We start from the raw sequence: 11,202 nt of genomic DNA on the forward strand, positions 1-11,202 counted from the left end.
GCGTCATCCGCAGCGAAAGTGTTAAAGGGGTCTAGTAAATTTTAGAATTGCTGCCTCCTGAATGGAAGCAACTGGAAGCTTACGCGGGCGAATCGACGATCAGGCGATTGAAAAGGAGCGCATTAAGGTTAATGCGATGGTTACATTTGAAGCGAAATGATCGTTGCAAGTCACGCGATGTCGCTCGAAATCGCATGTGCTTATTTCACGAACTGGTTTTTCACGTAATAGGGTCCTTTGTACAGTAATTTGTACTCTCGACGGCCATGCAACTGTATAAACGATAATTGCGCAATACGCGGGGTTGTTGTACCAACTTGCAACAAAGAGACCCCGATACATAATAACACAAACGTAGGAATTTAAACGAAAAATAAGGTACGAAGAACCCTCGATCCTCGGATCCACAGTCGACCGCTTTACCGACACGACTAATCCCGTACCCTGCGTTTCGTATTCTCATTTGACTCCCTATCGTTGGGTATGGGAGGCGCGGATACTACGCAAGCTTTATTTATTATAACTAGACTGCGGATCTTTATGCGAGATAAAATCTTCGCGAACGTGCCTACAAAAATTGAACTTGAACAGGAATTTATTTTTATCCGCAAATATTGTATTTGTATTTATTTTAATGCTCCCCAAAGAGGTTCGCATGGCTCCATCTTTCCCATTCACACAAATTTCAACCCACCCCTATATTTTAATTTATTCTCCCACTCGACTAATACCGTATCGGCTGTGTTATTTTCGCAGGAGGAGTGCGTGGCTTTGGAGGAGGAGGTGGAGGACAGGGTGGCGAATCTGGTGAGCGTGCTGCAAGCGAGGAAGTCACGGCTGATCGAAGCCGCCCGTCAGACCAGAGAGGCGAGGGTGCGCTCTTTGAGGGACCAAGTGACCAGATGCGCCTCTCACCTGCAGGCGACCACTGCTCTTCTCACCTTTTGCATCGAGGCGCTGAAGGAGACCGACAGCGGCGCCTTTCTTCAAATCGGGGGCATGCTCTCTGTCAGGGCGGCGACCGCCGCGGGCTCTTGGGGCGCTGCAGAGGGTGTCCAAGAAATCGCGAGACTGCCACTGCTGGATCTCACCCTCGACGACAAACCTCTCCGGCGTGCTATCGATCAGCTCACCTTCGTCCAGCTGAAACGTGAGTCTCTACGAATCGAGAACTCGTAGAACTCCTTCGATTTTCTCTTTCTCCGCTATTATTTGCCCGCCACCCGAATTTTCACGCTGGAACGAACCAGAGCTGTCGGGGCGAGAAATACAATGCCCGTCGAATCCTTGTAGCACTCTTGGTTCTTTCGTAAAAATGAGACTTTTCGCTGGTATGTGCTCGATGCACAGGATAAGGTGAATATTTATACGGAGTGTTATTTTCAGAAAAAGATTCGTTGGTGTATAAAGAAAGGTTGATTTTAAAGACGAGAAGGCTGTTCGGTAGTTTCGAGCTGCGCTGTGTATAACCGGATTTTTTTCTCCCATTAATACCACGGAAATTGGCGAAACGCGTTTCGTTGCGAGATACCGGAAATCACTCTTGCGAGGAACGCGCTACGCCATTTCGTTCGATGGGATTTCTGGCTAACCGGTTTATATACGGTTTAATACGCTTGCTGCCTGTTGTAACGACGGATTACGAAAATTATGGATTGCCGCGGTTTATTCCTCTTGGCTGGTTTAATTAAATCCCGGCTAACGATTAATTAAATGTTTCAGCCGTTTATATAATCCTTGGCCGTCTGTAACATTTACTTCTTGACTTCTGCTCCTCGTCATTTTGTAATACCTAGTTTCACTGCAGATCAAAAATAGTTTGACGTTTTGGAGAATTGAATCGATCCTTTTCGAGTATTTTTAAACACTGACAGTGCTCGCCGCGATAAATTCGACGCTCTGGTTCGTTGAAAATACCGAAATGTCGATCGAATGATCTCGTTGACAGGTTGAGTGCCGCATCTGTTACAGGTGCGCTTAGAACTGATAGTGCTTATCGTAAATGAACCCGGGTACTTGTAAATTTATGACCGAGATTAAGTTGAGATAATTTGAAGTACAGAACTATTTCGAGTTACATTTGTTACAATAATCGTTAGACACTCGACGCGTTAACAAAAATTGTTTAGCTTTAATCGTTGATCGTATATAAACGATTGCCTCATATTGGACGCAGCATCCGAGGGAGAAGACCGATTTCCAACTGCAGGTAATTAATATCGAGAGAAAAGATTGCTCGTCTCAAAAAAATACGTATCGACGTGGCTGATCTACGCGAAGCATGTCCACAATCCGAACCGAATATCCCACGAAGCACTTTTTAATAATTCCCTCCTCGAGGTCCCAGCGGCGGATCCTTTAGACGAGCGTTCTCTGTCGTTCGTTAAATTGCTTGAAAGCTGGATTAATTGGGCAACGACTTTGCCAGCTTAACTATCGTAACGATCTCAGGGTATTAAGTCGTCTACAAGGAGCTCACCTCAGACGACTCGTACTACTCGTACCTGTCTGTAGAAGGAGCGAGTACGTACGCGTTTCCTTTTACCGTGGCAGCAAATCTTCGGAGCAGGGATAGCCAGGTTTCGATCATTTCCTAATCGAATTACGTTCGAAATGCTCAGCGCGAGTATTAAAAACTTAGCAACGACTTATCTTTCGTTTCGTTAAGGAAAATAATAATCGTTATCGCTACCTATTATCTTCAAAATATATTTTCGTGAAGCAAGAGAATTTTCGCTGAACATTCCGTCGAATAAATATATTCCCAACAGTCGAAAGCACGAGCTGGTTTTATTTCTACACGAGAATTCCGTAGCTAAATATTTACATTGGTGGGAGGAGAGTCGTTAAAAATTGTTTCGAAATTCGCTACATCGAGGAAGCTCGCGCGAGGCCCTGTTTTCCAAGAGCTCGGAAAGTTTTCCAGGGAGCCAATAGCCGCGCCGCGAGGGAACGGGCGCGCATCAAATTAAAGAAATTGTGAACGCAGCCGGAACGGTTGCGTTCCCTAGATACGAGACATCGAATTATCCGAGTCTGGTCCGCGGTGGCGAAGCTGGGAAAACGCGAAACACATTTTTATGCTTTACGATGCCGTTACGATGTGTACGTGGCCGAGTCGTTCCGAAACTGTAACCGATAAAATGAACTTTGTCGTGCGCTCAGCGATCGCTGTAAACCCGGATGACACAGATATTCGTTTGCCCGCCGTAAAACGCGAATAATCGCGGTGGCGTTGTCGAGCGGAGATCTCTCTCCGTTAGCTGCGCGAAACCGTTCGATTTTATTGTCCTCGTAAAATCGGTAATAATTCCATCGGACAAGTAAAACCTCGCGTGCGATCCTTGCGTACGGTTCTCTTTTGTCTTCGAGCTTTCCATATTTTTTTTTTCATAAATAATCGATCCTGAAAAAGAGTCCCGACAACGAACTTTTTCTACTTTTTCTCGCTATCGCTACTCCAACTTTCGTTGAACGAGAAACGCGAGAGAGAGCAAGTCAGAAATTTCGTCGGATATAAAAGCAGTCCACGTCGAAGGTTTTCGGGGTAAAAGAAAGACCGAGGAGCCGTGAAACGCGGCGATAAAGGCAGGAAACGTTAAGGTGTTACGAACGTTGGTTTCGTTTACGTCTGCGATCTCGATAAGTTTGGATATTGCCCTTTGGTACTTCCTCTCGCTTCGCAGTACCTCGAGACGTTCCACTGGAAGCGTTGCTCGACCTATGAGATCCGGAGGAATTTTTCCTCTCGCCGCGTCGAAGAAATCTTCAGACGGAATGTATTCTCGAATGGCGGAACCGTGTACCAAAGTTTATTTCCTCGAGACGGTCGGGGAAGTTTTATCGGCGGAATGTGTCTCGCAGGCATATCTGTAAATAGTTTAGGAAGTTTTCTTCTTTCGATCGCGCCGGTTACTTCCTCTTGTTTCGAGCTATTCTAGACATTTGTTTCGCAGGAAGATCCGCCTACGAGGATTTACCTCTTTATGTTCGGTTTAAGTTCCATCCACTCTTTCGAAGCAGTTATTAGTTTCTGTTGGAATATACGACCGACAAAAATCGATCGACGCCTGATACGCGGGACGCGTGAGAGGATGTTTAAATAAACATTGGATTCTTCGTCCGATCAGTTCTTTGGAAGATTTCGTAGAGCACGGACGTTACTTCCTCGTGCGATAACATGATAAATAGTATTAAAATTAAAATTCTACTGCGTCGAACAATCATTTAATTACCTATTTCGAATGGTTTCCCGTAAGTCTAATAGTTTAGTTAAAAAGTGCTTGAAAATTACCTTGCGCGAACTCGGGAATACTTTACGTTCCAACAAGTGTATTATAATTACATTTTAAATCGAAGCATGTGCTACTTGGTTATCTATGTATTTTTCCTGTCTCATCGATTTCGTTTTCACTCGATCGTCTAACAGCGAACGTTTTTAGCTCCCGGGGCACCGTTATTGATACCTGAGGAATGCAGCGCGGAGAACAACAGCGTGACGGTGGCCTGGCAGCCTCCGTCTGGACATGGAATCGTAGGTTGCGCGGGTCAAAGGGGTCCTGCTATCGAGGGTTACCTTCTGGAACTGGACGACGGATGCGGGGGAGAGTTCAGGGTGAGCCGCAACAGTCAGAATTTCTATTCTTTCATTTATGTCTTCCAAATAATTCAAACAATTTGTTCGTCGCGAAAGATCGCATATTTAAGAAGTAGTATTCCCAGTTGCAAGAGCTACAGACAGCTACGTTTCCTCTAAAGGGCTCTTCGGTACGGCACTTCTAGCGGATTCCGTCTAAGACACACCCACCAGTTGCAAGCTCTTCTATTTCTGGAACCTCTAGATCAAACTCAGTGCTTAAAGTACCACTGAACGATTCCACGGCGAGGAGAATTGAGATCAACCTCAGCTGTTCAAAACATTCATTTATCGGCGTTGAAAAGCTGAATTTTAAGCTCCGATTCAATTGTGACAAAGCAAGCATCGACACAATCTCTCGACAATGCTTAAACGTGAATAGGTCTTCGAGGTTCGCGAGTCAAAGCAGCAGAAATGTTGAATAGCTGAAGAAATCCCACTTGGTCCATCGATTCCGTGGACCGCGCTTTGAGAAGAGCTGAGCCAGAGCGTTTTACGTCCTTGGCGTGGAATAAATCGTTCGTTCCTCTTGGCAGTCAGCTGTCTTCGCGGGAAAGTGGGCGCTGGGGTTAATTCGGGTCGACCGGAGTGTCGTGGAAACTAATTTTACCGGAGTACCGTCCCGCGGGACCATCTCGCGAGTTGGAAAAGTTCGTCTCTCGACGCCGCGGACAAAAACCGCGCGACGGAAGTTCGTTAGCGGAGTTACAGAAATAAAAGAGACAGCGTCGCGATGGAAAAGCTGAAAGGGACGCGGCCAGATCGTTCGGTTCAACTCTTGCAATCTTCTCGGATATCGATCCTCGCATCCACTTTTATCTTCTTCCACTTTTTCCCTCTGATATACAGGACGCGCCATAGCCGGTGGGGGAATAAAGTTTATGCGAGTAAACGTTTTATTTTTGGGACCACTTTGGAAACATTTGTTTGGACAGCATTAGTGTTGAAACACGGTGATTCTAAGGATGATTCTAACTCCAGTGATTGAGAAACCTTATGAAACGATCGTCTGCAGGCATTTCCAGTCGAGTTAAGCAAGCTGAACTTGCTGTTTATTATAAGAATTTATTATTCCATGTCTGCTGAGCACCAGGCAGCTTGAATTTTATTCGCAGGTAACTCAAGAACCAGGTCAAATAGTTCACATGTTTTTAGAAGCTTTTCGTTGACCTGTTTCAGCGGTTGAATTTCAACGCTAAAGTAGCTCCTGATGCACTCTGTATTTCGCAAAAATTCGCGTTCGTGTTTTCCAGTAATTTAATATTCGTGAACTGAACATTAATTTCCACGTCGAATGTCGTTGTCACTTCATTGAATTTAATCGGTTTTAATAATTCCCATTCGCCACAAATTGCCCATGCATCGAGGGGTTAACGTTGGAACGCCTGCTTTCACACAAGAACAAGCTCCGGATAATAGAACCACCTGATAATAGACTATACGGATAATAGAGTATTCGAAGGATAGAGGTTCGATTAACGGGGCCCTCGCTGTATTTTAATGAAAGCCCATCGCGAAAGCTCTGGATAATCGCCGGGATACTCGAGATTCGGTCGTGATCCGCGTCGACGCTAAGCTGTCGTATAATATCGCGTGATCATGCTTTCAGATTTAATTAAGAACGCTCGACGGCGGAAAAATGTCACGGTGAAACGGGCACCGGGGCTCGTCATCGTCATAAATTTCGCAGTTTGCTCTGCAGCATCGAACGAATACCGATTACGTCACCGTGAAGTTTAAAGGAAACCAGTACGTCGTTTAAAATACCATTAGCTTGTCGCTCGTAAAGGTTACGGAGACACATTGCGACTTATATATGTGTGGCGGTAACTGTGATTTAACGATAGTAACAATAATATGACGATATCGTGTCTTTATTATACAAAGGATTTATGCAATGTGACGTTAAAATTCGATGTAAAGTGAAAATACGAATATTATTCAAATAAGATGGGTTTCATAGGGATAAAGTAATGGATCGAAATTCCATCAGCGAAAATTCGTTTCGAGACGGAACGGAAAGCCGTTTCCGTTTTCATTAATCGAGGGGCTCGATTCGCGCCCGCGAATTCAGGAAAATCCTGCGAAAATATCGCGAGAAATAGAAAACGAGAGCATCGTGGCGAGAAACGAGCTCGATTTGAATATTAAAGGCGCCAGACGGTGCATCCGCGATAGCAAGAACGGAATCCTTTCAGGCGAGTGTACAAGGATGACAAGATTCTGGAAGCTTAAGTTGATGGACCACGTTTTTCGTTGGAAATTGAATTGTATTGAACGGGCAGATTTATTTCATCCTTTCGATTTACGGCAATTTTCGTCAATTGCTCGCGCAAAATTATTGTTATACAATTTACGCTTGTAAGATGCGAGGGAAAGGAAGAAGGCGTGAGATAGGCAGATAGGACTCAAACAAATTGCACATAAGATTAACGTAATATTATTATTTAGACTAAAGTACTTGGCACACGACATATAAACGCATAAAGCGTAAAGAATAAAGAAAAGTCGAAAGTCTGTCGAGTTCGACAAGAAGTGACGCAAGTCGTCATCGAACGCATTTCGGCATAGTTCAAACAGTTGCGACCCGTTTGATATTACTATAAATATTCCATATAGCAAGGGATAAAAACGTTTCGTCCCTAGAAAATCTGTCTGTAGGCGTGAATGTTCTCTGGTTTGTTTGCTCAGGAAGTGTACTGTGGTCGAGAAACGATCTGTACGGTGGACGGGCTGCACTTCAACTCTTTGTACAACGCCAGGGTGAGAGCGTTTAACAGCGCGGGAGAGGGCGAGTATTCGGAGCTGATCGGACTCCAGACTGCAGAGGGTGAGTCTCTCCTAGTACCTCTATCCCGTAGTCTCACCTTTCCTCGCTCCACCTTCTCGCCTTTTCCCTCGGGTCGAGAAGCTCAAATGGAAAATCGACGCGTCGGGTATCGAGTGGAAGATGAACGACCGAAACTGACGACTCGAGTTAATGCGTTTTTCGTAGCTGGTAAATTACGCGGTCGAAAATATCGACGACTATCGCGAACCGACGTCGGCCGTCCTTCATTTGTCGGATCGCGTCGCGAGATTACTATCTTATCGACCTTTTCGCTCGTTAATTTCTGGAAACTAGAAGCTCACGATTCAGGGGGTGAATTTCATCGCGGAGATCGTGGGAAGTTTGTTTAAAAATTGTAAAGAATAAACATCCCGGTCGAGAGTGAGCGAAGGATTCGCTAAAGGGTTAACGTACCTCTTGTTCGTTACTCGACATTTTTATTTAACGAAAGATTTCGCCTGGCCTCGGTTCGCGAGGACTCGGGAAGCCAGACGCGACGGCAGTTTCCAATATTCGTAATCGCGGGTCGGATATCGCGTCGAGACTGCCCACTCGATTCCGTCGCTCGTCAATCGAGAACAATGGTCCTGTCGGCGTATCGACTCGAATCGATTCCGCGGATTATTTATCGTCAACTACCATCGTTCTGTGCGATAGTGGCGTGGTTTTCCTGGGCTACGGGGGCGTCCGGTATACCACAGGAGGTATCAATTTCCGAGGACGCGATGAGCGCGTCCTGCGAGGGCTACGAGCACCGCGTCGTCCTCTCGAGCGTCGGATTTTCCCGAGGCGTCCACTACTGGGAATTGACCATCGATCGTTATCACAGCGACACCGATCCAGCCTTTGGCATCGCCAGAGCCGACGTGTCGCGGGATCAAATGTTGGGTGAGTGGAAAGATGAAAAAAGGAGATCGTTATTCTTGACGCTACCCGGTCCGCTTAAAAATAGTGGAAAAGGTTACGTTTCCTGCTTCCCGGATCAATAACAAGAAACAGTTATCTACCAAATTACCATCCCCGCAAGGTACCTCGAGTATCGACTTTGCACGAAATTTTAGGGTATGGACGCGAGGGTTGAACCTTGCCCTTTTCTGAGAGCAGTCTCGCCAAAGTTGTCTATTTGTTGTTCGTTAACCCATCGTTTATCATCTCTCGCGTCAGTTGCACCGCGTGCCACGTATTTCGAGCGATTCCGTTGATTCTACAGGCAAGGACGACAAGGGTTGGAGCATGTACATAGACCGTCAGCGTTCCTGGTTCATGCACGGCGGTGGCCACGCGCAGAGGACAGAAGGTGGCGTGCAACAGGGTTCGACGGTGGGCGTCCTCCTCGACTTGGACACCACGCACACGCTTCGATTCTTCGTGAACGATCAACCTCAGGGCGGGATCGCGTTCCGTGACCTCTATGGCGTCTTCTATCCAGCGGTCAGCCTGAACAGAGGCGTCACGGTGACGCTGCACACGGCTCTGGACGTGCCGCGTCACCTCTTGGCGCTGCACGAAGAGTACATAAGCGACATAATTCAGAGCTAGGGGTACCTAAACGTCCTGAAGAAGGGCCTGCTGCAAGAAGTCGGATCACCCTGCGCGATGGGCTTCGAGAGGCCCAGAGAGTTCGACGGTCAGCTGGAGAAGATCGTCGAGGAGAGCCTCAGCGAGACAAACTGATCGATCCTGGCCCTCGTTTCGGATCTTAATTTATTGTTTACTCGACGACGACTTTCGGAAGCAGAGGCTCGACTCCTGGACCCATCGTAGACGATGGGGTGTCCTGGTCTCGAGCGACGAACGACTTTTCAGTCGTCGACTGGTGTACGATGATCGGAAACGCGTTGTAATTTCGTAATAAACGTTCAACGACGCACTCTAACCATTTTTTGAGAGATTTCGTAGAAAAAAAAGTTGCAGAGGATAGGACAGGAGAATGGTCCTTTCCGAGACAAATGATTGGTGTTGACGACACTATCGGCGAAACAGGGACGAACAGAACGAGCTGTTCTAAGAAGGATGATCACTCGACCGTGGGATACTGATTTTGACGAAACTCTGCGTACGGATGAAGCTTTGAAAAATATTACGCGACTGTCGATAAATAAGATTTATTACATAGCTCCATCTGTCCGCAAAGTTTCACTTAAATCTGCGCTCTCTACAGTTGGGCGACGTTCCTTGCGAATGTAGAAAACAAGTATAATCCTGCATTTTTGAGAAGAATCTCGAGAAGAGGAACTCTTTCGACGATAACGAGCTTTCAGATGCGCGGAACCTTCTCGGGTTTTGATCTAGAGTCACTGCCAGTAGCGAGATTTATCGAATCGAACACTGCCGTTTTCTTGGAACAGTGAGTAAATAGAAGTGTTCTCCGTCTAGCGATCGCGCGCGATCGTATTCTTATCCATATCGACACGTATAAGTGTAATTGCATAGCTGTAAGGTTAAGCTCTATCGATATATTTAATAAGACGCATTTTCGAATGGAAGAGATGCAATGCAAACAAGCACGTACGCACGCAGACTCGTCAAGCTTTAGTGTAAAATAACGAATCGAGTAAACGTTTTCTAGTCCCCGATTGGATCCTCTCACCCACATTCTCAGCCATTTTCTCACGCAGCTCATCCTCCGCGTAAGATCGACGCGAGAGAAGAGTGAGATAGCCACCTGCCCCTGTAGCTAGCTAATTGTGATCAGCGTGGCGGTCTTGTCGCCCTGTGACGTATTCTATGGGCGGAGCTTGTAGCATTCTTCTCGCGCGCCGTCAGTAGCTCGTATATTCGCCCTTCTCATCCCTTACCGCATTTTTTAAATCGTTTTTGTACCTCGAAATCGGCGAACGAACGTTGAACGCGACGAGAAATGGAAATTGAAGCTCTTTTAACCCTCTGATGCAGAATTTAACGTCGTACCCAGTGAAAAGAACTCTCGAAGAAAGTGCTTGCAAGCCTTTGACATAAATATCTTTAAAGTTCGCCAAGGAAATTTTCCAGAACGTGGACAATTAAGAAATAATTTCTTAACGATTTAAAGAAATGAAATTCATGCGATAGAGGGTTAAAACGAATGTTGCAGCACACACACCCTCGTGAAACCGCTCCTCCCAGCGACGAGGAGGATCAACGCCAACGTTGTACATATTTGTATATAAATACTTCGATTGTACTGCCGACGATGAATTTGCCAATTGTATTTACAACTATATCCGATCAATAAAACGCACCAAAAAGCAGAATCGTCTACTTATCGCCGTTCCCAGGAAATCCAGCGATCCTAGTCGACGAAACTCTTCCATTTTCCAGTAATTATATTCCAGATTTTAAAACCTTTATTTTATTCTTTTTTAACCATCTTCCACACACACGCGCAGCAGCGTTTCCCAAACTCTTTCGTCTCTCAATATACTTATAAGATACACTCAGGTTAAAATTCAAGCTATACAGGGTGTCCCAAAAGTCGGGGAGGAGCCGGAAATGGGGGGTAGCTGAGACGATTCTGAACAACTTTTTCCTTAGCGAAAATGTTGTCCGAGGCTTCGTTGAGGAGATATTAACGGAAAACGTCGACCAATCAGAGCGCGCGTAGACCGTTGGAGCGGCCGCGGTAGCGAAGGCTACGCGCTAGGTCGATGCTTCGATGCACGTCGAGTCACTTGTTCGCGTGCAAGCGCGACCGCTTAGCGCGTAGCCTACGCTACCGCGGCCGCTCCAACGGTCTACGCGCGCTCTGATTGGTCGA

At 46.2% G+C, this 11,202-nt stretch overlaps 1 protein-coding gene across 3 annotated transcripts in view; it reads left to right on the forward strand.

The window, feature by feature from the left end:
- LOC128889685 (E3 ubiquitin-protein ligase TRIM9) overlaps positions 1-10,693 on the forward strand; it is a 41,368-nt gene extending 30,675 nt beyond the window's left edge. For 2 of the 3 annotated variants that reach the window (XM_054147534.1, XM_054147535.1), the window contains exons 5-10: positions 757-1,150; positions 2,177-2,209; positions 4,443-4,615; positions 7,328-7,466; positions 8,124-8,354; positions 8,677-10,693. In XM_054147534.1, the coding sequence (XP_054003509.1) occupies positions 757-1,150; positions 2,177-2,209; positions 4,443-4,615; positions 7,328-7,466; positions 8,124-8,354; positions 8,677-9,005 (1,299 nt within the window). In that variant the 3' untranslated portion in view covers positions 9,006-10,693. The remainder of the gene's footprint in view (positions 1-756; positions 1,151-2,176; positions 2,210-4,442; positions 4,616-7,327; positions 7,467-8,123; positions 8,355-8,676) is intronic. The other variant, XM_054147536.1, reaches the window with a different exon arrangement.
- Positions 10,694-11,202: the final 509 nt, after the last annotated feature.

This window comes from Hylaeus anthracinus, unplaced genomic scaffold, assembly GCF_026225885.1.
Source record: "Hylaeus anthracinus isolate JK02 unplaced genomic scaffold, UHH_iyHylAnth1.0_haploid 11997, whole genome shotgun sequence".
NCBI lineage: Eukaryota > Metazoa > Arthropoda > Insecta > Hymenoptera > Colletidae > Hylaeus > Hylaeus anthracinus.